At 45.4% G+C, this 27,948-nt stretch overlaps 1 protein-coding gene across 10 annotated transcripts in view; it reads right to left on the bottom strand.

Annotated features, from left to right (window-relative positions):
- The window catches only part of SYT3 (synaptotagmin 3), a 255,817-nt gene that overhangs the window by 135,888 nt on the left and 91,981 nt on the right, over nt 1-27,948 (bottom strand). For all 10 annotated transcript variants that reach the window (XM_077259819.1, XM_077259821.1, XM_077259822.1 and 7 more), the window contains one exon: nt 21,241-21,407. In XM_077259819.1, the coding sequence (XP_077115934.1) occupies nt 21,241-21,385 (145 nt within the window). In that variant the 5' untranslated portion in view covers nt 21,386-21,407. The remainder of the gene's footprint in view (nt 1-21,240; nt 21,408-27,948) is intronic.

Here is a 27,948-nt window from a genome sequence, read left to right as displayed (position 1 = left end):
GCAGTGCCGTTTACGGCTGTCTGCACGGTCTCCGTGTGAGTGCAGCTCGCCCTGTAGTCTGTGTGCAGCCACAGCTGGTTGTATCCAGCTCAGGGTGGTTCACTGACTCATACAGTTCTATCCATTCCTTTGTCCTTTTTTGCAAATAGTGCAGCCTGCTGCACATTTTTTCAAATAATTCCTATTAGTGGCTTTCCACCCATATCCAGCTAAATTGTGGAAAAACACTACATAGGATAACGTAGAGGAGGTTTTTGGGGCCTTGCAGCGCCGTTTACGGCTGTGTGCACGGTCTCCGTGTGAGTGCAGCTCGCCCTGTAGTCTGTGTGCAGCCACAGCCGGTTGTATCCAGCTCAGGGTGGTTCACTGACTCATACAGTTCTATCCATTCCATTGTCCTTTTTTGCAAATAGTGCAGCCCGCTGCACATTTTTTCAAATAATTCCTATTAGTGGCTTTCCACCCGTATCCAGCTAAATTGTGGAAAAACACTACATAGGATAACGTAGAGGAGGTTTTTGGGGCCTGGCAGCGCCGTTTACGGCTGTCTGCACGGTCTCCGTGTGAGTGCAGCTCGCCCTGTTGTCAGTTCAGCCCCCAAAAAATAAATAAATAATAAAGTTCACCAAACACACCACTTTACAGTTGTGTAGGCCACATACCTGTTAGGAGCTGTTCAGGAATAAGCACACTAAGTCGTTAGTACTTTTCTGCTTATCTTTATCAGTCAACCAAGATGAAGAAGGCAGGGAGTAAGGCACGTGGGCGTGGGCGCAGAGCAGGGAGAGGACGTGGGGATTCTGTGCCTGCTGCGGGCACCAGTGACTCATCATCACCCAGTTTCAGCAGGGAACAGTCCTTCATGCGCAGCTTTGTCGGAGAGCGCTGTACACCGCTGCTGCCTGAAGACCAAATTGAAGCCGTTGTCAGATGGATGGCAGCTAACGCATCAACTTCAATTAGTGCCACATCCTCTCAGACACAGAGCACTGGAGAGCACCCATCTGTCTCTTCACCACCTGCCAAATTGCCCAGGCAGACAGAGAGCCCAGGACAGGAGCCGTCTCTACTTCTGTTCTCTGAATCTCTTGGCTTGGAAACAGGGGGCCAGCCAAGCAGCATTGGAGAAATGGAAGAAGAGGCAGTGTGCAGTGATGCCCAACAGCTTTTTCTCTCTGAGTCTGAAGAGGCGGGTGGGCCAGTGCCTCCGGTCACCACACCGCAGAACGCATCCGCTGATGACACTCAGGTGCCACTTTCTGGTGCATGCTGTGCTGCTGAGACTACCCAGGAGGAGCAGTTGGTGGCAGAGGGTAGTGTAGATGATGAGGTCCTTGACCCATCGTGGCGTGAGGGTCAGGAAGGTGGTGGGAGCAGCTCTGAGGAAGAGATTCCCCGAACGGGCCAAAGAGGGAGAGGGAGGGGGAAGACTGGGGATCCTGTAGCCTCCACTTTGGCACCCGTTAGGAGCATGTCTCTTCCAAAAGCCAAAAAGGGTGCTCCCAAGACTTGCAGTGCCTGGTCCTTTTTTGACACAGTTGCAGATGACATTTGCTTTGTCAAATGCAAGGTGTGTCATCATAAAATCAAAAGAGGGAAAAATGTCAGCAACCTCAATACCTCCAACATGTGGAAACATGTGCGGACCAGGCACGCGGCAGAGTTACAAAAACACACTGAAGACCTAGGCCAACCAACAGCGGCAGCTACCACCTCTTCAGCTCGTGTTGCCTCTTCCTCCAGCTCACACACAGCTGGTTCGGCTTCCTCCCAGGATCGCCATGGAAGAACCTCTGGCACTGTTGTCCAGAGACCCACTGTAATTCCACCCGCAGCACCATGTTCCCAGTCATCCTCACACTCCCAGCCCAGTCTACAGCCATCGGTAGTACAGGCATGGGAGAAAAGGCGGCCTTTCTCGTCAAACCACCCACGAGCACAGGCTCTGACTGCAGGCATTGCCAAACTTCTGTCACTGGAAATGCTGTCATTCAGGCTGGTGGAGACTGACAGCTTCCGTGACTTGATGTCATTGGCAGTCCCACAGTACAATATGCCCAGCCGCTTTTATTTCAGCAGGCAAGCCGTCCCTGCTCTGCACAAGCATGTGGAGGGACACATAAAACACGCGCTACTGAACGCCGTCAGTAGCAAGGTCCACCTCACCACCGATGCGTGGACCAGTCACCATGGACAGGGGCGATACCTTTCCCTCACTGCCCATTGGGTTAATGTTGTTGAGCCGGGTACAGATCGTGCGAGTGGCGCAGGACGTGTCCTGCCCACTCCAAGGATTGCAGGAATCCAGTCTGTACGCATTGACTCCTCCTCTTACACAAGTTCCTCAGAATCATCGCTGCAGGAGCCGTCACAGTCCACCTCTACATGGACCCATGAACGTTTACCTGTTACGACCGACATGAGCACAGCCGTGGCCAAACGTCAACAGGCCGTCTTGAAATTAATTTCTTTGGGGAATCGAAGCCACACAGCGCAGGAGCTCTGGAATGCCATCAAGCAGGAGAGCGATGTGTGGTTTATGGCAGCGAATCTCCAGCCAGGCATGGTAGTGTGTGATAATGGCCGAAATCTGGTGGCAGCTCTGGGCCTCGGCAACCTCACTCACATCCCATGTCTGGCACATGTGCTCAACTTGGTCGTGCAGAGTTATTTGAGGGACTATCCGGATCTTGATGCACTGCTGCACAAGGTCCGCCTAGAGTGTGCTCACTTGCGGCGTTCCAGCACGGCAAAATTGCGCATTGCGGCTCTGCAGCGCCGATTCCGCCTTTCCGGAACATCGCATCATATGTGACCTACCTACCAGGTGGAATTCCACGTTACATATGTTGGAGCGGTTGTGTGAGCAGCAGCAAGCAGTAATGGAGTACCAGCTGCATCAGGCTCAAAGAAGTCGCACTCCGCGCCGTTCAGACTTCACAACCACAGAGTGGGCCACTATGAAGGACGTCTGCCAGGTTTTGCGTCCCTTCGATTATTCCACGCGGATGGCGAGTGCAGATGATGCACTAGTCAGCATGACTGTCCCCCTTATCTGCCTGCTTGAAAAATCACTGCAAGCGCTAAGGGATGATGTTGTGGAAGAGGTGGAGGATGAGGATTCACCATTTCCATCATCTTCTGGACAGTCAGCGCCACGTGGTTCCTCACAAACGCGTAGGCAGGGGACACTTTGTGAGGAGGATGAGGAGGAGTCAATGGAGGAGGAAGACATCGGTCCAGAGGAGGGAGTTACACAATTGTCCAGTAGTCAGTGTGTACAGCGAGGGTGGGGTGATGACGAGCGGCCAGAGATCACGCCTCAAGCAGGGGACAGCGTTTCTTGGCCAGTTGGCAGTCTGCAGCACATGGTTGATTACATGCTGCAGTGCCTGAGAAACGACCGCCGCATCGCCCACATTCTCAACATGTCTGATTATTGGGTGTTCACCCTCCTCGATCCTCGCTACCGAAACAACGTACAAAGCCTCATCACACTGTTGAACCAGGAGCGTAAAATGCGGGAGTACCAAGACACACTGGTGAATTCCATCATCTTCTCCAGTCCAACTGAGAGAAGTGATGCTAGTGCTTTACAAAGCAGCTCAGTGCGTCCAGGCAGTGGAGGAGGCTCTGCACAAAGAGGGAGCAGAAGCAGTGCCTCTGCCCAAGGCAAGACCAGTATGGCCCAACTGTGGCACAGTTTTGTGTGCCCGCCACAAATGTCTACACCATCACAGACGGCTCCAGTCAGCAGGAGGCAATGGTTCCGTCAGATGGTGACAGACTACATGTCTTGCCCTCTTGCTGTACTCCCAGACGGCACTTCCCCTTTCAAGTTTTGGGTCTCTAAGCTGGATACATGGCCAGAGCTAAGCCAGTACGCATTGGAGGTGCTGGCTTGCCCTGCGGCTAGTGTATTATCGGAACGCGTCTTTAGTTATGCAGGTGGTGTACTAACAGACCGTCGCATGCGACTATCCTCCGATAACGTTGACCGGCTTACTTTCCTGAAAATGAACCAGGCCTGGATCTCGCAGGAATTTGCCACTCTTCTTCCTGATTAAATAATTGGGTGACTGTCTACAGTATCCAGGTCTCCTGTTGTGTTCATCTTTCTACCACCTGATCTGTAATTCCTGGGCTCCAACACCGCCAGTTGAGGCTCAGAAGTGCCGTCTGCACATTCAAAACATACGACCCAGTGTTATTGGGTGTCAGTAACGTCAGCTGATCCCCAGCTGTGTAGCCGGCAATGTGTCCTGCGACCGCCACGCTGATACAACAACTGAAATGTAAGGGAACCTGTCCCCCCCCAGGCGTTTGTTACTGAAATAGCCACCTTGTGCAGCAGTAATGCTGCACAAGGAAAAGGTAACTATTTTTGTTTAGCTCCTTGCACACGAAGAACTTAACACTTTTAAAGTGTGTCCTGTCCACTGATACCGTAAAACCATCCCGGAGGTGGGACTTTCCTTTGTAATGTGATGCAGCACACCCGTCATTCCTACCCCCTTGGCGCCGTGCGCCGCCTCCTCCGCGTTGTTTAATTCTGTCCCGGAGCCAGCGCTGTTATGTTATCCCTTGGCCAGGCACACTTTGCGGTGCCCGTCTTCTGACATCATTTGGTGTCAGGCTGGCTGTGCCTGTGCGGCCGTGCTGGCTGAGATCCTGCCTCGCAGTGTCTTCTGATTTAATCACACTGCGGGCCTGGGATCCATGGGCATGCGCAGTGCATATCTTCACCTCAGGCTGTCACTCATCTCCCTCCGCCTTCTTCAGACTGTGCGCCGTCAGCTGATCCCTAATAGCATGCCACAGCCGTGACACCGCACAGTCTGAAGAAGCCGGAGGGAGGGGAGTGAGAGGCGAGGATATGCACTGCGCATGGCCACGGATCCCAGGCCCGCGGTGGGATTACATTAGACGACACCAAATGATGTCAGAAGATGGGCAGCGCTAATTGTGCCTGGCCAAGGGATAACATAACAGCGCAGGCTCGGGGACAGAATCAAACAACGCTGAGGAGGCAGCGCACGGCGCCAAGGGGATAGGAATGACGGCTGTGCTGCGTCACATTACAAAGGAAAGTCCCACCTCCGGGACGGTTTAACGGTGTGAGGGGACACATTTTTTAAGTGTTTAGTTCTGTATTTGCAAGGAGCATAATGAAAAGAACCACCTTTTCCTTTGGCATCCTTTGTGATGCAAAAGCTGGCTCTTTCAGCTACAAACGCCTATTGGGGGGGGGGTTAAAGGTTCCCTTTCGACTTGCTCCAATCAGGCTTCGGCCTACACTCTGCTCCTCCTGCTGACCCCGGGCTCTAACACCGCCAGTTGGCGCCCGGAAGTGCTGGCTGCACAGAGCCAAACACCTCGCCAATGTGTCAGTGGGGTTCAGCAACGCCAGCTGTTCCCCTGCTGTGTAGCCGGCAACGTGTCCTGCAAACGCCACGAAGACACAAAGCTGCCGCCTGTGCAGGCTTTGGACTACACTCTGCTCCCTCTGCTCCTGCTGACCCTGGGCTCTAACACCGCCAGTTGGCACCCGGAAGTGCTAGCTGCACAGAGAAAAACACCAGCCAATGTGTCAGTGGGGTTCAGTAATGCCAGCTGTTCCCCTGCTGTGTAGCCGGCATCGTGTCCTGCAAACGCCACGCAGCCACAAGAACTGAAATTGAAGGGAACCTGTCCCCCCCCCCTAGGTGTTTGTATGTATAACAGCCACCTTGTACAGCAGTAATGCTGCATTTGTACAAGGTGGCTCATTCAGTTATTGTCCTTGCACACGTCGAACTCAACACGGCTAAAATGTGTCCTCTGAGACCATTAAACCGTCCCTGAGGTGTGACTTTCCTTTGTAATGACCCGCTGCAACCCCCTTGGTAGCGCTGCCCGTCTTCTGACATCATTGTTTGGCTGGCTGCGCCTCTGCGGCCACCCTGCCCGACACAACGCCCCTCGGTGTCTTATTTATTTTGACTGCGAGGGTGTGATTGACGGGCATGAGCAGTGCATATCTTCGCCTGTCACTCATCTCCTTCCGCCTTCTTCAGACTGTACGGCTTCATGGCCGTGGCATGCGATAAGGGATCAGCTGATGCCGCACAGTCTGCAGCAGGTGTAAGGACACGAGTGAGAGGCGAACATGTTTCCTGCTCAAGGCCATGAATCCCAGCCCCGCAGTGTGAATTAAGGAAAAGACACTGCAGGGCTGTGATTCATGGTCAATGCGAACAGCACCAGCCGACATGAAATGATGTCACAAGACGGGCAGCACTAACAGCGCATGGCCAAGGGATAACACAACAGCGCAGACTCCTGTACAGCTAATAACGACGCTCAGGAGGCTGCTCCCAGCACCAAGGTGGGATTTTTGACAGCTGTGCTGCGTCTCATTAAGAAGGAAAGTCACTCCTCCAAGACAGTTTGACTGTATAAGGGGCTAAATGTTATACGTGTTTCATTCAGCGTCTGCAAGATTCAAAACTTAAAGAGCAACCTTTGACTTGTGCAGCATTACAGCTGCACAAGGTGTGGCTCTTCTAGTTTGTAACACCTGAGGGGGGGTTAAAGGTTACCTTTAAAATTGGTTCAATTAGGCTTCGGCCTACACTCTGCTCCCTCTCCTCCTGCTGACCCCGGGCTCTAACACCGCCAGTTGGCGCCCGGAAGTGCTAGCTGCACAGAGAAAAACACCTGCCAATGTGTCAGTGGGGTTCAGCAACGCCAGCTGTTCCCCTGCTGTGTAGCCGGCAACGTGTCCTGCAAACGCCACGCAGACACAAAGCTGCCGCCAGTGCAGGCTTCGGCCTACACTCTGCTCCCTCTCCTCCTGCTGACCCCGGGCTCTAACACCGCCAGTTGGTGCCCGGAAGTGCTAGCTGCACAGAGCCAAACACCTCCCCAATGTGTCAGTGGGGTTCAGCAACGCCAGCTGTTCCCCTGCTGTGTAGCCGGCAAGTGTCCTGCAAACGCCACGCAGACACAAAGCTGCCGCCAGTGCAGGCTTCGGCCTACACTCTGCTCCCTCTCCTCCTGCTGTCCCTGGGCTCTAACACCGTCAGTTGGTGCCCGGAAGTGCTGGCTGCACAGAGAAAAACACCAGCCAATGTGTCAGTGGGGTTCAGTAAAGCCAGCTGTTCCCCTGCTGTGTAGCCGGCATCGTGTCCTGCAAATGCCACGCAGACACAACAGACCTCCAAATGCCTCCAGTCCAGGCTTCGGCCTACACTCTGCTCCCCCTGCTGACCCTTTGCTCCACCCCCACTAGTTGGGGCTCTAAGAAGACAAGCTTGAATAGGTCCCCATCCTGGTTCCAGTACTGTCAGCTGGTTCTGGGCAGAGCCTTTGGCTTAGGTGCCTCCCTCTGGGTATCCGAGTTCCAACAACGTCAGGTGGTCCTTGGTAGTGCTTTCAGGCACGGGTACCTCCTGCTTAGTAACCGGGTTCCAGTAACGTCAGCTGGTCCTCGGTAGTTCCATTGGCTCTTGGACCTTCGGCTACCCATCCGGGTTCCAGTACCGTCAGCTGGTTCTCGGCAGTGTCTTTTGCTCTTGTACCTTCTGCTCCCCATCCTGGTTCCAGTACCGTCAGCTGGTTCCGGGCAGAGCCTTTGACTTAGGTGCCTCCCTCTGGGTATCCGAGTTCCACCAACGTCAGGTGGTCCTTGGTAGTGCTTTCAGGCAGGGTACCTCCTGCTTAGTAACCGGGTTCCAGTAACGTCAGCTGGTCCTCGGTAGTTCCATTGTCTCTTGGACCTTCGGGTACCCATCCGAGTTCCAGTTCCATCAGCTGGTTCTCGGCATTTTCTCAGCCTTCTTGTACCTTCTGCTACATTTCCAAGTTCAAGACCCTAGAGACGATGCCCCGGAAGACCACCCCTAAGATGGCGACGACACCAGAGACGACAACCACTGAGATGACGACGACCGTGGAGACGACGACGACATGGGAGACCGAGAAGCAGAAGAACAAGAGGCTGCAGAACAAAGAGCAGAAGAACATTAAGCATAACACTAAATATCAGAGCAAAAGATATTATCTAAATTATAAGCAGAAGAAGACTAAGCAGTGTATGGGGGTGAGTCCGTTCCTCCTCGTGGTGCCCCTGGATAAAGCCTGATGCTGCAGGCCAAACTGAACGCGGACAAATGTAACTCTTTTGTGACAGGCAGAACGGAAGGTGTAATCTTCAAACTTTTATAGATAACAACTACGGGAATGCCTGTCACAAATAAGAATATGATGAAAAACTTGAATATGAAGAATAATAATAGTTAATTATTAATATTAAGAATATGAACAATGTAACAAAAAAAAATTATAGGTAGAAGATGAAGAAGATGAATAAGGTGAAGAAGTTGATGTCAAAGAAGCTGATGATGAGGATAATGAAGAAGAAAGTGTGGGAGAAGTAAAAAAGAAGGTGAAGGGCGTGGAAGTAGTGAAACATCAATATCTGACAAAATAAAAAAAAATTAACATAGTCAAAATCTTTCTAACGCCGAACGTCATAAAAAACAAAACAAAATCCTGCTATTCTATTAGATTGGGCTAAACCTCTGTGCCTTTAATGTCTCCGCCACCTCTCCCAATACATCCTACATTATTCTTAGCTGTTTTCCTTCATGTAGAATGAACCTAGAAGACCTTGATGTCAAAGATGCTGATGATGATGAAGAAGAAAGTGTGGGAGAAGTAAAAAAGAGGGTGAAGGGCGTGGAAGTAGTGAAACATCAATATCTGACAAAATAAAAAAAATCTTAACATAGTCAATATCTTTGTAACTCCGAACGTCTTAAAAAAATTTTTAAATTCCTGCTATTCTATTTGATTGGGCTAAACCTCTATGCCTTTAATGTCTCCGCCACCTCCCCCAATACATCCTACATTATTCTTAGCTGTTTTCCTTCATGTAGAATGAACCTACAAGGAAAGAAAGGGTTTATTTTAATTCCGATATTTTCGTCCCATTGACTTGCATTGGTATCGGGTATCGGTATCGGCGAGATCCGATATTTTGCCGGTATCGGCCGATACTTTCCGATACCGATACTTTCCGATATCGGAAGGTATCGCTCAACACTAGTTCTGATCCATTCCACTAGTAGCCATTACACAGTGAATAGAGCTGTGCTGTTCCGCTCCACTCCGCCAGTAGCCATTACACGGTGAATGGAGCTGTGCTGTTCCACCAGTAGCCATTACACAGTGAATGGAGCTGTGCGGTCCAGATCCATTCCACCAGTAGCCATTACACAGTGAATGGAGCTGTGCTGTTCCGCTCTGTTCCACCAGTGGCCATTACACAGTGAACGGAGCTGTGCTGTTCTGCTCCGTTCCGCCAGTGGCCATTACACAGTGAATGGAGCTGTGCTGTTCTGCCAGTAGCCATTACACAGTGAATGGAGCTGTGCTGTTCCGCTCTGTCCACTACTTACATCCAGTCGCTGCTGAATCTGGTAAGAGCTGATCACTGGGCATGACTGGTGTAACACATGCACCAAACTGATATTGATGTCCTACCCTAGGCCCGTCATAAATATAAAAGCAGTGAACAACCATGGTTTGGTATATCTTTACAACAATCAAAACTTGATTGGTGAGAATTTACACTTGAAGGCCATCTTTGAAATCTTCAGTTAAACATAGCACCCCCTTACCCCGATATTGAGTCCACCCTGGAATATAACGCTGAAGGTCACAGGTATATTCCATTCATAGGACTCAAGAATTCCCCTATTACTTCACTGGAGGGTATGTCTGCTTCTCTCTTTGCAGAAGGCGGAGATTGCAAGGACTCGGAACAATGTGTATTTAACATAAAAAGGGATTATCAATACAAATCAAGGGATTTTTGATACAAAAGTGAGGGATTATAAGCATAGAACTCGTTTCATCTTCCGGAAGCCATCACGATCTGACCGGCTGAGCTCCTGGGAGCAACATATCAATCCAGGCTGTCACTATGTATTACTGCTAACATGTATTAACATCTACCAGATGTACAATATTAACAGGGGCGCTAATTTGGTTAGAAAAGACTTCCTAGTATGTTACATTCATGAATCCTGACTAAATTAGCAGCAAACCAATCGTTATGATGAAATCCTTCACATTCCTTAGGTACAGCTTCATCGCAACACCAAGTTGCCCAAAAATTGGAAATTCATTACCTACACGGTATAACAATATTTACCCTAAAAGGGTTGCAGATATTTCTTCAATTCCTACACAATTTTTGTGACGTTTACTTTTAAGTGAAATGAAATAGTCATTGCATTTGCGTTTTCTCTTAGTCCTCATTCACATATTCGATTATCGCGGACGAGATCTATCCATGGTTATGGGACCATTCACATGTCCACAATTTTGGAAAATCGTTGAGACATGTCCGATTCTGAACCAAGGGTCGGATCAAAATTGGTAATGCAAGTCAATGGGTCAGTGAAAAAAATCAGACGACACACGGGTGACATCCGAATGCGGTCAGGTTTTCGTGGACCGTTTGGAGGAGGTGGAGAAACTTTATTTTTTCCATGCTTGATAAAAACTCAAACCAACATCTGATCAGAATAATCAGTCTGATTTTCTCGTAGGTGGAAAAATTGGAAGTCTTAATGAGCCCTTAGGTCTCATGTAGATGTTCGTGCGAGTCTGATTGGTCTCACGGTTTGTGAGAAATTTTATGCAAAAATTTACAGGAAAAATTGATCAACGTTGACGCTAAATGTTAAACTGCATTCACACGTTGCATTTTTGCTGCTTTTTTCAGTTAAAGCTGCTTCTTACAGTACCAGCAAAAGCTATGAGATTGAATAAATCTCATGCACACGCTCTTTTTTTTTTCCAGACTGAATCAGAAAACGGCTGCGTTTCTTTAAATGTCCATTCTTTGAGCGTTTTTGCACCCCTAAAAGCAATGAGTAATAAAAAAATAAAATAAAAATGCTGCAAAAAGAAAACGGCATTTTTGAAGCATCTTCGGAGAATAAAAGTAACTTTATTAAACGCGTACAAAAGACAAAGCACACATATTATCCGCACCCCAAAAATGCACTGTACAAAAGGAAAACACTGAAAAATGTGTTAGGGTTGGCAGATTGCGCTAAATAAAATAAATAATAAAGTGCAATCGCAACCCGGGGTCCACTGTGCAGAGATGGTAAACTGCTGCCAGTGAATATTAACGGAAAAGATGGTGAGCGATTACTTGTACACAGAAACAAAAGAGATGCTCTGCAACTGAGCTGTGTCACTCGCACACAGAAATGAAAAAGATGCTCTGCAACTGAGCTGTGTCTCTCGCACACAGAAACAAAAGAGATGCTCTGCAACTGAGCTGTGTCACTCGCACACAGAAATTAAAGAGATGCTCTGCAACTGAGCTATGTCGCTTGAACACAGAAATGAAATAGATGCTCTGCAACTGAGCTGTGTCTCTCGCACACAGAAACGAAAGAGATGCTCTGCAACTGAGCTATGTCACTCGCACACAGAAACGGAACAGATGCTAAGAATAATACCCTTACTAGGGTTGTGCTTGCCCTGGAACTCTACTGTGCTAACCGCACACATGAAGGAACCAGATGCTAAGCCAATGGATAATTGCTTAGTGTACCGACGTGTGCCACTGAGAGCCTTTTATATACTAGACTCCTATACTGGGACCTTGCCCGTGGACCAATCCAGAGCTGCCACATCACCAGAGCAGCTAACATCTGACCACCAATAAGAAGATGCCACATCATGGACATACTCAGTAAGGTGATTTCAGGACTTAGCCTCCAGAGCATAAGGGTATGTGTCCACGGTCAGTAAACGCTGCTTGTTTGATGCTGCGCAGAGCTGCAGCGTCAAACACGCAGCGTCCAGATGTTCCAGCATAGTGGAGGGGATTTTATGAAATCCCGTGTCCACTATGCGTGGAAACACGCATCCGACTTCCCTGCGACTCCGGACATACTGCGCGTCTTTTCAGATCGCAGCATGTCCGTGCTACCTGCGGCGACGCTGCGTCGTCACAAGTAATATCACAGGGCGCTATGCGAGGGTGCGATGATCCCGGATGTGTACAGTTAACACATCCGGCATCATCGCATCCCAGAAAGGGGGCGGGGCTTAGCAACGAGTGGCTTCGCCGCTCCGGCGATACCGCCGGCCATCCTGACCGTGGACACGTACCCTAAGGCTGCACCTGTATGCCATTAGTTACCAAAGGTTTAGCTGGAGAGTCAGCAGAAACCAAATGCATGACATGAACATGAACAAGACACTGGGACCGATGCCTGCGCTGAGCAGCAGTTCAGCAGCTGGACCCAAATAGGAGACCGCAGGGCCAAACAAGGCTTGGGATCTATCCCGTAGAGCGGGAAAATCCCGGTGCCTAACAAATGGGTGTTTTGAATGCACCATTTTTTTAAATGAACATAGCCTTAGAAAGGCTACTGAAAATCTGCAATGAAATTAACAAAAATATTGCTGCTTTTTTTTCTGCATACAAAGCCTGCTCTTCTGGCAAGAAAAATTATGCGTTCACATCACCCGTTTTTCAGTGTTTTCCATGTTTTTGGGGGTTCTGATTGCATGTTTAATAAAGTTTGTTTTAGGCTATGTTCCCACGACGCGCGTTTGGTGAGTTTTGATGTTGCCAATTTTCTGCACCCATTAAGTCCAATAACTTACTTGCATTTTTTCGAAAATACATAGAGTAAAAAACTTACCAAAACCCATCTTGGGAATGTAGCTTCAAAAAGCTGCGGAAAACAGGTTTTATGAATGCAGAAAAAAAAGCTGCATGTGAACATAGTATTCTGAAAATCAGCAACATTTCTGCAATGATAGCTGAACTCTTTGGGGCAGATTTCACTTCTGCAGATTTGGCCGGTAGTGTTATATTCTGTACATATGAACGTGTCCTTAAAGAGGCTCCAAGACAGAGCTTACACTTTATTGGTTTTGCAAAATACATCATCCCACCATTTTTAATGAATTACCGGCCTGACTGACGGATCTTCAAATCCCAGATGACTGAACGTGAGATCTGAGCTGCCTCCAATCACTTGTATCGCGGCCATTATTGGTGCGGCTCGCCTTCCTCTGGCATAGCCCCGACCGCCGCTTCTTGACTTTGTACCTGGTAAATAATTCAGTGTCTTTAGACAGTGACTTTTCTCCACTCTATTTGTAACAAACAGGTTACATGCACGCTCTATTGATTTCTCTTCTCGGGCCGCAGGTTTCAGCTTTCTGCCAGATTCTGCAACTACAATCTCTGTGCAAATGTCATCACTTTGTGAGCGCAACGTGAACACACCGAGGAGCGGCAGGTGTTTATCGAAAGGAATTGATAGGTCACAAGTCTGTGCTAGCCAAATGTTGCCAACAACTCTGTCAATGGCCAAGAAAATGTTATTAAAGGAGGTCATCGCTAACATGGGGGCATTCATACTGTCAACGTAAGGTGAGACCAGTGGAAAACCTTCGGGGCAAGGTAAGTATTTTGCATCCCCCAACCTGTGAACCATAAGCGCTAGTGATGAACGAATGTGCCAGGATAAGGTCTTATCTGAGCGTGCTCGGGTGCTAACCGAGTGTCTTCGACATGCAGCCGCGGGGACTCGAACATATTTTTCGAGCACATCGGAGACATTCGGTTAGCACCCGAGCATGTTCCCATAGCACCTTGTTCACTCATCACTAGTGGTAAATCTTCGGGGCAAGGCAAGTATTTTGCACCGTCAAACTGTGAACCATTAGCCCTAGTGATGAGCGAATGTGCTGGGATAAGGTGTTATCTGACCGTGCTCGTGTGCTAACTGAGTGTCTTCGTCGTGCTCGAAAAATATGTTCGAGTTCCCGCGGATGAATGTCTTCCGGCTGTTCAACAGGTGCAACACATGCAGGGAGTGGCTCACAAACAGGAAATCCCTACATGTGTTGCATCTGTCAAACAGCCGCGTGACATGCAGCCGCTGGGACTCTAACACATTTTTCAAACATTTGGTTAGCACCCAAGCATGCTTGGATAACACCTCGTTCACTCATCACTAGTGGTAAACTTTCAGGGCAAGGCAAGTATTTTGCACCCCTATAACCCACAAACCATCAGCACTCAATGTGTCAGTCCAGTATTGAAACTAAAAGTATTAAATACTGACGATTTGGGTAAAGTAGCAAAATTTTCATAAGTAAAAAGTAATAGATGTTTTCTTTTTTATGTATAACTCCAAAACCCTAAGCCAATTTCTAACCCTAACTTTAAGGGCATGTTTACATGTTGCGTTTTTGTCACTTTTTTTTCTGTGTGTTTTTGCCACAAAAAAACAGTGTTTTCCCAGTACCAGCAAAGTGAATTAGATTTTCTACATTTTTTTTTCCTTGCACATTTGATGCAATAACTAGTGTTGAGCGATACCGTCCGATACTTGAAAGTATCGGTATCGGAAAGTATCGGCCGATACCGGCAAAGTATCGGATCCAATCCGATACCGATACCCGATACCAATACAAGTCAATGGGACTCAAGTATCGGACGGTATTCCTGATGGTTCCCAGGGTCTGAAGGAGAGGAAACTCTCCTTCAGGCCCTGGGATCCATATAAATGTGTAAAAGAAAGAATTAAAATAAAAAATATCGCTATACTCACCCTCCGACGCAGCCTGGACCTCAGCGAGGGAACCGGCAGCGTTGTTTGTTTAAAATTCGCGCTTTTACTTGGTTACGTGAAGTCCCGGCTTGTGATTGGTCAGGGCGGCCATGTTGCCGGGACGCGGACCAATCACAGCAAGCCGTGACGAAATTACGTCACGGCTTGCTGTGATTGGTCCGCGTCCCGGCAACATGGCCGCCATTAACCAATGACAAGCCGTGACGTCACGGGAGGCTGGACACGCGCGCTTTTTAAAATGGGCGCGTGTCCAGCCTCCCGTGACGTCCCGGCTTGTGATTGGTTGCGCCGCGGTCAACCAATCACAAGCCGGGAGGCTGGACACGCGCGCATTTTAAAATTTTAAAATGGGCGCGTGTCCAGCCTCCCGGCTTGTGATTGGTTGACCGCGGCGCAACCAATCACAAGCCGGGACGTCACGGGAGGCTGGACACGCGCCCATTTTAAAAAGCGCGCGTGTCCAGCCTCCCGTGACGTCACGGCTTGTGATTGGTTAATGGCGGCCATGTTGCCGGGACGCGGACCAATCACAAAGCCGGGACGTAATTTTAAAATCCTTAAGGACCTGAAATTACGTCACGGCTTGCTGTGATTGGTTGCGTCTCCCATGTGACTGCGACGCAACCAATCACAACGCCGGAACGTAATTTTAAAATCCTGAAGGACCTGAAATTACGTCACGGCTTGCTGTGATTGGTTGCGTCTCCCATGTGACTGCGACGCAACCAATCACAACGCCGGAACGTAATTTTAAAATCCTGAAGGACCTGAAATTACGTCACGGCTTGCTGTGATTGGTTGCGTCCCGGTCACATGGGCGGCACGCAACCAATCACAAGCCGGGACTCACGTAAAGGAAAGAAAAGCGCGAATTTTAAACAAAGAACGCTGCCGCTTCCCTCGGTAAGGTGCAGGCTGCGTCGGAGAGGTGAGTATAGCAATATTTTTTATTTTAATTCTCTCTTTTACACATTTTTACATTAATGTTGTTTCGATACCGATACCCGATATCACAAAAATATCGGATCTCGGTATCGGAATTCCGATACAGCAAGTATCGGCCGATACCCGATACTTGCAGTATCGGAATGCTCAACACTAGCAATAACTGATGCCCCCGGAAGAAGCTAAGGGCAAAACATGTGTTGGGGTGAGGGGAAGACTCGTGCACAGTCTTTCTTGGCTCTGACTCTGGCATTGGTCGATGTCTTGTGGTATTACAGGTATAAGGTTCACATTCATACTTACTTATTTATGTACTTTTCTTATTGTGGATTACTTGGGATCACCACTGGGAAGGTCTTTTTTCATTTTATATACAGTACAGACCAAAAGTTTGGACACAACTTCTCATTTAAAGATTTTTCTGTATTTTCATGACTATGAAAATTGTACATTCACGCTGAAGGCATCAAAACTATGAATTAACACATGTGGAATGATACACTTAACAAAAAAGTGTGAAACAACTGAAATTATGTCTTATATTCTAGGTTCTTCATAGTAGCCATCATTTGCTTTGATGACTGCTTTGCACACTCTTGGCATTCTCTTGATGAGCTTCAAGAGGTAGGCACCGGGAATGGTTTTCACTTCACAGGTGTGCCCTGTCAGGTTTAATAAGTGGGATTTCTTGCCTTATAAATGGGGTTGGGACCATCAGTTGTGTTGTGCAGAAGTTCGGTGGATACACAGCTGATAGTCCTACTGAATAGACTGTTAGAATTTGTATTATGGCAAGAAAAAAGCAGCTAAGTAAAGAAAAATGAGTGGCCATCATTACTTTAAGAAATGAAGGTCAGTCAGTCTGAAAAATTGGTCAAACTTTGAAAGTGTCCCCAAGTGCAGTGGCAAAAACCATCAAGCGCTACAAAGAAACTGGCTCACATGAGGACCGCCCCAGGAAAGGAAGACCAAGAGTCACCTCTGCTTCTGAGGATAAGTTTTTCGGAGTAACCAGCCTCAGAAATCGCAGGTTAACAGCAGCTCAGATTAGAGACCAAGTCAATGACACACACAGTTCTAGCAGCAGACACATCTCTACAACAACTGTTAAGAGGAGACTTTGTGTAGCAGGCCTTCATGGTAAAATAGTTGCAAGGAAACCACTGCTAAGGACAGGCAACAAGCAGAAGAGACTTATTTGGGCTAAAGAACACAAGGAATGGACATTAGACCAGTGGAAATCTGTGCTTTGGTCTGATGAGTCAAAATTTGAGATCTTTGGTTCCAACCACCGTGTCTTTGTGCGACGCAGAAAAGGTGAACGGATGGACTCTACATGCCTGGCTCCCACTGTGAATCATGGAGGAGGAGGTGTGATGGTGTGGCGGTGCTTTGCTGGTGACACTGTTGGGGATGTATTCAAAATTGAAGGCATACTGAACCAGCATGGCTACCACAGCATCTTGCAGCGGCATGCTATTCCTTCCGGTTTGCGTTTAGGTGGACCATCATTTAATTTTCAACAGGACAATGACCCCAAACACACCTCCAGGCTGTGTAAGGGCTATTTGACCAAGAAGGAGAGTGATGGGGTGCTATGCCAGATGACCTGGCCTCCACAGTCACCAGACCTGAACCCAATCGAGATGGTTTGGGGTGAGCTGGACCGCAGAGTGAAGGCAAAAGGGCCAACAAGTGCTAAGCATCTCTGGGAACCATATACTGTAACTATAGGGTTAGTTATGGATAGGTGTCTTATAGAAGCCTCTCCATTACTAATCCATGGGCTGGATATCATCTGACAACACAAAGGTGACATCAACTCCACAAATATGAACCCCACTTGCCACCACGACAGGGTAAGTAGGAAGAGCAGGGCAAAGCTGCTATTTTTCAATTTTTAGGCTGGGGGGGGGCGAAATCCATAGCCCCTTACCAGCATGAGAATACCAGCCTCCAACTGTGAGCTTTAGCAAGGCTAGATGTCAAAAATGGGGGAGAACCACATGCCGTTTTTCTTAAAGTATTTATTTAAACAATTTAAAAAAACAGTGTGGGGACTCCTCTATTCTTAATAACCAGCCTTGCTGAAGCTGACAACTGAGGGTTGCAGCCCCCAGTTGTCAGTTTTCCTGGCTGGTTATCAAAAGTACAGGGGAGCCCAAGCTATTTTTTTAATTAATTTATTTATTTATTGCACAGGTGCCTGCTGATAAGTACCCTCATCAGCCACTTGCTCTCACTGTTAATAGCAGCAGCAGTTGTAGGTTGATGGGAGTAGTAGTCCCATTTTCTGCCGCCTGCTCTCGCTGTTATCAGTTGAATATAACTCTCAACATTCTCACCTGCTAGCACTAATCGCCAGCAAGATGAGAGTGGTCTTTAGTACCCGGCGCCAGGGAACAGTGCTAACAATACCACTGCATCCCAGGTGCCGGTATGTGTCACATTGATGACACAGGAATGTGATCTGTGTGTCATCATTGTGCACGTGTGCGGGATGCTTCACAGCCCGTTCTGCTGTTAAAAAACTGACATGCCAGCGTATTTTACCTGCAGACACACGGTCTTCTGAAACACAATGACATGTGCACAGACTTGTCCACTTGAAACCGACAAGTCTGCAGTCATTCTGCGTGACTGCAGACATATGAATTCCACTGTGTACTGCGGGGATTTGCCAGTTTGTAACCCAGGACCGGAGGGTATCCCTGAGTTATACATACTCCCAGCCAGTGGGCGTGACCTCACTCTCCATACTCTAGTCCAGTGATGCAGACAGCCAGTGGTCGTATCCAACTAGAGGGCGCAATCTCGCTCCATACAAGTGCCCTGTAGTGATGAAACACTGATTGTATTGAAACTGCAAACACAGACTAGTAATTGAGACATTGCTGGAATCAGGGTCTATGTCCCTATTTTATGCTAGTCTCAGAGTACAAAGCAAAAACTCACTGACAGAGTCCCTTTAAATCCATACCCTGCTCATTCCAAGGTGCTGATTTTTGCTTCGTAGGAATTAAACGGATGGTGTTAGTTTCTCCTTTGCTCTCTTTTCATTCCTCTTGGGTTGTACCCTATCGATTTATTTCTAGTTCCTCGGGGGAGGAGTCCTGCACAGATTATCACCAACCAATAGCAAAAGGGATAGAACCAATCAAGGCCATGATCCATCTCTTTTTGGGTCCCATAACTTGCTGTGCTATGGACAGTTTGCTCTTGACAACTACTCAACATTGACGTTGGTCATCACAGTACTGTCATATTCCAAGTAGCAGAATTCTGATTTCAGCTCTCAATGGGAGCAGAGAATTTACTTGTATCTTACAGCCTAAAGCCAAATTATCGTCCCCGAATGACAAACAGATTCCCATCTACTTTATGTTCATGGCTTAACAAAAGAAAAAAAAAACATTTTGCATAATAATTCATAATTATCGAAAATGTTCCATTTTTGGCTTCATCTTGACAGTTTTATCTTTCCTTCAGCGCTTAACCTCCTTAAATGCCGAGGCCATCAGACTTCCTGGCATCTCCACTCCCGATCCAGTGCGTAAGAAATGGCGATTGTCGAAATTACCCTAATTATTACTATTAATAAGCCGTAGGAGAAATCATAGGTCGGGGAAATCTCTAGTACTATTAGACACAGCGTAGGTCAACATGTCATCTATTGACCGGGAGACTGCTGCCGGGACGTGCCGGAAAGATGAAAAAACTCAGGAGGTAATTTACTCACATTCACAGTAAAATGGATCTTGGCAGGGAAAATAACAGTCCTTTTTCTCTAAATTGCCGCAAAATGTCACAATTTACAATAATTGCCAGAGAAAATAACAAAATTGAGAGTATTTCGTGGACTTGTGGTCTCGAAAATTCAGTTTTAGAGAACTCAGTTTTATCCACGAGTGATATATTAGTTCAATGTCTAAAAAAAAAAGGCTAAGAAGAAAAATCTCTCTGGCCAATGGGTTCATGCACACAAGGTGGGACAGCCCACCGGGTTTTTCAATGGGAAGATATTTTTTTTCCTTAAGGCAACATTTTTTCGATGAGCATTTGATGAGATTTTGATGTTGCCAATTTTCTTCACCATTGAGTGAAATAGGTTATTTGATTTTTTTCCTGAAAATAAGTAGCTTAAAAAGCTCACCAAAAAATCATTGTGGGAACGTAGCCTAAAGCATCATGTTCAGTCTTTTAAGAAGTTTTTTGGGGGCATTTTTCCAGGAGGGTTTCGGAGCAGACTCCCTTGGAAAAGACATGTGTACAGACTTGGATTCAAAGGCCCTCCAATAATATTCAATCTCGTGGCCCACAGTTAAAATATCACATGTATGGTGGCTCACCGGAGGTTTCCCCACTTCTACCGTGTGCCAGTCCAAGCCTGTGTGAACCTACACTAAAGTTGGAATTAGCACATGCATGGTGGCCCACCGGAGGTTTCTCCTGTTCTCCCATGGGCCAGTCCAAGACTGTGTGAACCTACACTAAAACTACAGTTGGAATCATCACATGCATGGTGGCCCACTGGAAGTTTCCCCTGTTCTCCATGGGCCAGTCAGTACTTTTTTCTACATTTTATTCTTTTTAAAATCCGGTCTGGGCTTTAGATCTAAAAGTTGCACCAAAAACTCTGAGTGTGATTCCATCCTTTGGATGCTTTTGTATGTGCCAGTTTGATACAGTTTTTTTATTACATTTTTGAAGAAATTGTCAGGGACATAAAGGATATGAAATTATTGAGGAAATATTTTGCTTTTTTCTTAGGGTAGATTCACACCACCGATATCTCAGCTTCTGAGAAAAATGGTCACATTATTCTGATTAGATTTTGGTCAGACTAGCATCAGTTTTTCTCAGAGGTGGAGAAAAAAAAGTGTGCTATTCCACAACCCTGTCTATATTTCCGCTGCCGATACATGATTGGTTGATTACTGATGATCACGTGTTTTAGAAAATAAATAATTTTTTAAAGCTTACTCGCAGTCATACTGTACAACACAGAGAAGTCTTAAAGGATATTTACATATTTGATGCCATTTTTGAACCTGAGTGTGTATATTTTGGTCTAAAAATAATTTTTTCAATTAGTTTTTGTTAAAAATGTTGCAGCGTTTGCTTTTTGTTTCTCTGCACATTGCTGCCTGGAGAATGAGGTGACTGAGAATCCATCAGGGAGAACGTTCTGACGAGTTTGTGACTCTTCCATCTGTCTTTTTCTGAGCTCTTCTGGGCTGATTTCTGACCACATCAAAGGTTCATCTTAAGGTTGATGCGGTCTGTGCTCAGGAATCAGCGCAGAAGAGCTAAAAAAAGACAGTTAAGAGTTCACTGATGGATTCTCAGCTACCTCATTCTGCAGGCAAAAAAAGGCAACATTTTTAACAATACAAAATTTAGGCCAAAATATATCTATTTATGTAAAAACAAAATATAGTAAAAAATACATATAAAACAAATAAATAAATAAAGAGAAAAAAATAAAAAAGTAAATAATTGAAATATAGATTACTTTGGACCAGTTTCACAATATTAGCTTTAACAGAAATATATCGCACAGTAATAATTACAATAAGTCTGGGTCAAGTGAGAATAAAAGAAAAAAATGCATAAAAATTACCTGAATCTGTATAGCGCGTCATGCCATTGTTTCGTTGGATGTCATAAAATTCCAGACATTTTTCTTCTTGTTCGTTCTTGTAGCAAAGTTCTTTCATCAACCGCACTATGATGGCGCAAACATCCTCTTCATAGTCTCCGGACATCTCGTAATACCATCTCTCAACACTAGGGGCAAAAAAACAGTAGTTTAAAAAAAAAAAAAAAAAAAAAAAAAAATATATATATCTAATATATAAAGCTGAATGTGTGTGTGTGTGTATGTATGTATGTATGTATGTCCGGGATTGGCATCTGAACCGTAGCAGCTACAGCCACAAAATTTTGCACAGTCACACGTCTGGACCCCGAGAGCGTCATAGGCTATGTTGTGAGGTGAAATTTTAACCCCGCGCTTTCCAATTCACCAAACAATTTTGCCCCTATCTACATAATGGGGAAAAAGTGAAAGGAAAAGTGTTGGAGGCGTCGCAGCTACAGGCACAAAATTTTGCACAGTCACACGTCTGGACCCTGAGAGCGTCAAAGCTATATTGTGAGGTGAAATTTTAACCCCGCGCTTTCCAATTCACCAAACAATTTTGCCCCTATCTACATAATGGGGAAAAAATGAAAGGAAAAGTGTTGGAGGCAAATTAACAGCTGCCAGATGTGAACAAGGGGGACTTAAAGAATGACAGCGATGGCACCAAAGAGTATATACTGTACAGTTGCTAAGGTGGGGCCCCAACATGGGATAATCACACCACCACGGGGATATGAACACACACACAAAATGCGCCACACACTACCACGTGCTCGAACACATATACCACCCTCAGTGCACATTTCACCACACATACACCAACCTCGCCACATAAAAGTAGAAACACAAAAGTCGCCGCTCAAAACTCGCCACGCGCAAAACTCTCCACATGCAAAACTCGCCACACGTGCAAAACTCGCCACACGCAAAACTTGCACACGCAGAAAAATTGCCACACGCAGAAAAATTGCCACATGCACAAAAGTTGCAACACATGCAAAAGTTGCCTCACACAAAACTTGCACATACTCAAAAGGCACCACACATAAAACTCGCCACGCGCAAAACTCGCCATGCGCAAAACTTGCTGCACACAACTTGCTACACTAACCTGTCACATGCAACTCGACACACAAAAAGTTGCTACACGCATGTCGCCACACAAAACTCATCTCACAAAAGTCCCTACATGCATGTCGCCACACGCAACTCAACACACACAACTTGACACACGAAACTCGCCCTAAAACACACACAAGTCTGGTATCCTTCAAAAATAAAAATCTGATTAATAAGCAGACAAACTACAAGAGCAACAAATGTACCATATAGGAATCCGGCAGCTGTCAGTCACATGACCAGTCTATTATGTGTATGTGTGAGCTAATATATACTGCCAGGGGGTGGGCTTACTGTTGGCTGGGGATTTATCAGGCTGCCATTTTAGCTTACAAATACTGAGGTAAAAATACTGACCAAATAACGTGTGAACGAGGGCTAATACAGGAGGAGATGACATACAGCTATATACTATATACAGGAGATGACACACAGGTATATACTATTTACAGGGGAGATGACACACAGGTATATACTATATACAGGAGGAGATGACACACAGATATATACTATATACAGGAGAGATGACACACAGGTATATACTATATAGAGGAGGAGATGACATACAGGTACATACTACATACAGGAGGAGATGACATACAGGTATATACTATATACAGGAGGAGATGACACACAGGTATATACTATATACAGGAGCAGATTACCTACAGGTATATAGTATATACAGGAGGAGATGACACAGGTATATGCTATGTATAGGAGGAGATGACATACAGGTATATACTATATACAGGAGATGACACACAGATATATACTATATATAGGTGAGATGACACACAGGTATATACTATATACAGGAGATTACATACAGGTATATCTAATATATAAAGCTGAATGTGTGTATGTATGTATGTGTGTATGTCCGGGATTGGCATCTGTACCGTCGCAGCTACAGCCACAAAATTTTGCACAGTCACACGTCTGGACCCCGAGAGCGTCATAGGCTATGTTGTGAGGTGAAATTTTAACCCCGCGTGTTCCAATTCACCAAACAATTTTGCTCCTATCTACATAATGGGGAAAAAGTGAAGGGAAAAGTGTTGGAGGAAAATTGACAGCTGCCAGATGTGAACAATGAGGACTTAAAGAATGAGAGCGATGGCGACAAAGAGTATATACCGTACAGTTGCTAAGGTGGGGCCCCGACATGGGATACTCACCACACACGGGGATATGAACACAAACACAAAATGCGCCACACACTACCACGTGCTTGAACACATATACCACCCTCAGCACACATTTCACCACACACACACACCAACCTCGCCACATAAAAGTCGAAACACAAAAGTCACCACTCAAAACTCGCTACATGCAAAACTCGCCATATGCAAAACTAGGCTCACGCAAAACTCGCCACACGTGCAAAACTCACCTCATGGAAAACTCACCTCATGCAAAACTTGCACACACAGAAAAATTGCCACATGTACAAAAGTTGCACCACATGCAAAAGTTGCCTCACACAAAACTTGCACATACTCAAAATGCACCACACATAAAACTCGCCACGCGCAAAACTCGCCATGCACAAATCTTGCTGCACACAACTTGCTACACTAACCTGTCACATGCAACTCAACACACAAAATGTTGCTACACGCATGTCGCCACACAAAACTCATCTCACAAAAGTCGCTACATGCATGTCGCCACACGCAACTCAACACACACAACTTGACACATAAAACTCGCCCTAAAACACACACAAGTCTGGTATTGTCCTTCAAAAATAAAAATCTGATTAATAAGCAAACTACAAGAGCAACAAATGTACCATATAGGAAATACGGCAGCTGTCAGTCACATGACCTGTCTATTATGTGTATGTGTGAGCTAATATATACTGCCAGGGGGGAGGGCTTCCTGTTGGCTGGGGATTTATCAGGCTGCCAATAGCAACCAATCACAGCTCAGCTTCTATTTTGCTACAGTTAATTAACCTGAGCTCTGATTGGTTAATATAGGCAACAAAGACATTCTCAGTATAACAAAGCTAATATATGTTGTGAAATGCTTCTATTTGCTTAGTTTTTGCCTTTTAATAATTACATTTCTATCTATTTGTTTTGTGGTTTTTGTGTGCAGAATAAATTTTTGTTAACACATTCTATTTTGCTAACAGCAGTCATTAACCCGGGCGAAGCCGGGTAGTACAGCTAGTATATATATATATATATATATATATATATATATATATATATATATATATACATATATATATATACACACACATTTATACTTATTATATTATTCTTATTTATATTATAAGAAAAAAGAGGAAAAGGTATAAAATATATATATTTTTTTTCACCACTGGATTTGAGATGGATGAAATTTTACCCAGACAATAAGAAAATAGCATCTGAAATAAATGTACTGAGCATTCATTCAACTTTTTCCTCCTTTTCTTCCAAGAGCTATGCTTATTTTTAGGTTCAACATGTCATTTTTTAATTACACCATTCATTCTACTACAGAATGTATTGAAAAATGGGGAAAAAAAATAATTTTCAATGGGTATGGTGTCGGCTCAACCCTTGTGCCTGCTACATACACATACTTGTACCGTAAATGTAAGGGAGAGGTTGAGACGGGGTTCAGTAAGTATCAATATACTGTATTAAACAACTTCTCTACTAGAAAATATCCACTCGGAGTTCAGAACACATCTTTACCGGAGTTCAAACTGTTTTTTTTTTCCTGATAGATATAGAATTAAATGGTAAACTTATGTTTTCCTGCAGCTATCAGATTTTTCATCTACCTCATTGTATAGAGAGTGGGAAATAATCTCCTAGACTCCTTCTGCTGGTATCTAGAATATTGTTTTAAAGAGGTTCTATGACTTCAAAGGCATTTTTTACTTAAATGCATGTATTTTGGGCTAAAAATCATTTTTATAATTGAGTTTCATTAAACATTTTACAGTGCTTGCCTCTGTGTTGCACTGTCTATTGTTGCCCGTAGAAAGAGTTAACTGAAAATAGGTCAGTGAGCTCCCTTCTGGTACAGTTTCTAGCTCTTTTATCTCTTTTTCTGAGCTGATGTATGACCACAGAAAACATTAAAGTTGAATGTGCCTAAAAACAAAAGGTCTGTAAAAGCAAAAATCTTAAAGAAACCCAATTGTAAATATGATTTTCAGCCCCCAATTGGCTTCTGTTAGCAGTATTCACACTGTATTTGTCATGCATAGAACTCTGAAATAGGCAAACTCTACATTAAAGTTCTAATGTAAGTGTACATTTTCGGGATTAGCACATAAAATACTATTTTTCCACACATTTTATGCTATGAGTCGTCTCTTGGGCAGATGCGAGCCAGATCCCGGAAGCTCGTTTGCACACACAATAATGATTTACTATGTCAACCATAATCTCTAGAGATTTCAGACTGCATCGATAATCTCCCGGCTATGCTGTTGCTCACAGACACTCACAGCCGGTCAGTGCAACATTGTACCAGCGAGTGACTTATTAAGTGCAATCAAGAATTAATTAAAACTGCAATTTACCTGACATCCCCAATGCTGGTTTTATAAAAGGATGGGGATCTATCTCTGTAGATATAATTTGCAGCAAAAAAAAAAAAAATTCTAAGAGCCATACACTGATCACAGATTGTCCAGCAGCTCGGAGGACCCCCAGAAGTCAGACGTGACCGGCGGGGAAACCAAACAGCAAGTGGTTAAAAGGTATATATAATAACAAAAAAAAATGATTACATGACATAGAGTAGTTACATGTTTGAATAGTGGGGTCCATTAGGCTGAAATCCCCCCAACATTTGCTAAATCGGAAAGGCAAAAGTGTACGGAATTTTAATTTTTCATTGGCTCCCCACAGACATGAAAAGAGCGTAGAGAAGAAGTTAACAGATTCATGAAAGGTTTATGGAGTGGAGCGAGTGGTAAAAGGATTTATAGAACATCTATGGAGCAGACAAAGTGGTGTGCAGATTCATAAAAAATCTATGGAGTGAGGTGAGCAGAGTGCAGGTTCATAGAAAATCTATGGAGTGAGGTGAGTGGATTGCAGATTCATAAAAAATCTATGGAGTGAAGTGAGCGGAGTGCAGATTCATAAAAAATCTATGGAGTGAAGTGAGTGGAGTGCAGGTTCATAGAAAATCTATGGAGTGAGGTGAGCGGAGTGCAGGTTCATAGAAAATCTATGGAGTGAAGTGAGCAGAGTGCAGGTTCATGGAAAATCTATGCAGTGAGGTGAGTGGATTGCAGATTCATAAAAAATCTATGGAGTGAGGTGAGCGGAGTGCAGGTTCATAGAAAATCTATGGAGTGAGGTGAGCGGAATGCAGGTTCATAGAAAATCTATGTAGTGGAGCGAGCAGAGTGCAGGTTCATAGACAATCTATGGAGTGGAGCGAGCAGAGCGCAGGTTCATAGAAAATCTATGGAGTGAGGTGAGCGGATTGCAGATTCATAAAAAATCTATGGAGTGAAGTTAGCGGAGTGCAGATTCATAAAAAATCTATGGAGTGAGGTGAGCGGAGTTCAGGTTCATAGAAAATCTATAGAGTGAGGTGAGCGGAGTGCAAGTTCATAGAAAATCTATGGAGTGAAGTGAGCAGAGTGCAGGTTCATAGAAAATCTATGCAGTGAGGTGAGTGGATTGCAGATTCATAAAAAATCTATGGAGTGAGGTGAGCGGAGTGCAGGTTCATAGAAAATCTATGTGAGGTGAGCGGAATGCAGGTTCATAGAAAATCTATGGAGTGGAGCGAGCAGAGTGCAGGTTCATAGACAATCTATGGAGTGGAGCGAGCAGAGTGCAGGTTCATAGAAAATCTATGCAGTGAGGTGAGCGGAGTGCAGATTCATAAAAAATCTATCGAGTGAAGTGAGTGGAGTGCAGATTCATAGAAAATCTATGGAGTGAGGTGAGCAGAGTGCAGGTTCATAGAAAATCTATGGAGTGAGGTGAGCGAAGTGCAGGTTCATGGAAAATCTATGGAGTGAAGTGAGCGGATTGCAGATTCATAAATAAATCTATGGAGTGAGGTGAGCGGAGTGCAGGTTCATATAAAATCTATGGAGTGAGGTGAGCAGAGTGCAGGTTCATAGAAAATATATGGAGTGAGGTGAGTGGAGTGCCGGTTCATGGAAAATCTATGGAGTGAAGCGAGCGGAGTGCAGGTTCATAGAAACTCTATGAAGTGAGGTGAGCGGAGTGCAGATTCATGGAAAATTTATGGAGGGAGGATGAGCAGAGTGCAGATTCATGAAAAATCTATGAAGTGAGGTGAGCAGAGTGCAGATTCATGGAAAATTTATGGAGTGAGGTGAGCGGAGTGCAGATTCATGGAAAATCTACAGAGTGAAGTGAGCAGAGCGCAGGTTCATAGAAAATCTATGGAGTGGAGCGAGCAGAGTGCAGGTTCATAGAAAATCTATGGAGTGGAGCGAGCAGAGTGCAGGTTCATAGAAAATCTATGGTGTCTAGTGAGCAAAGTGCAGGTTCATAGAAAATCTATGGAGTGCAAGCAGAGTGCAGGTTCATAGAAAATCTATGGAGTGAA

Source organism: Ranitomeya variabilis, chromosome 4 (genome assembly GCF_051348905.1).
Source record: "Ranitomeya variabilis isolate aRanVar5 chromosome 4, aRanVar5.hap1, whole genome shotgun sequence".
NCBI lineage: Eukaryota > Metazoa > Chordata > Amphibia > Anura > Dendrobatidae > Ranitomeya > Ranitomeya variabilis.
This window is presented reverse-complemented; position numbering and strand designations above follow the sequence as displayed.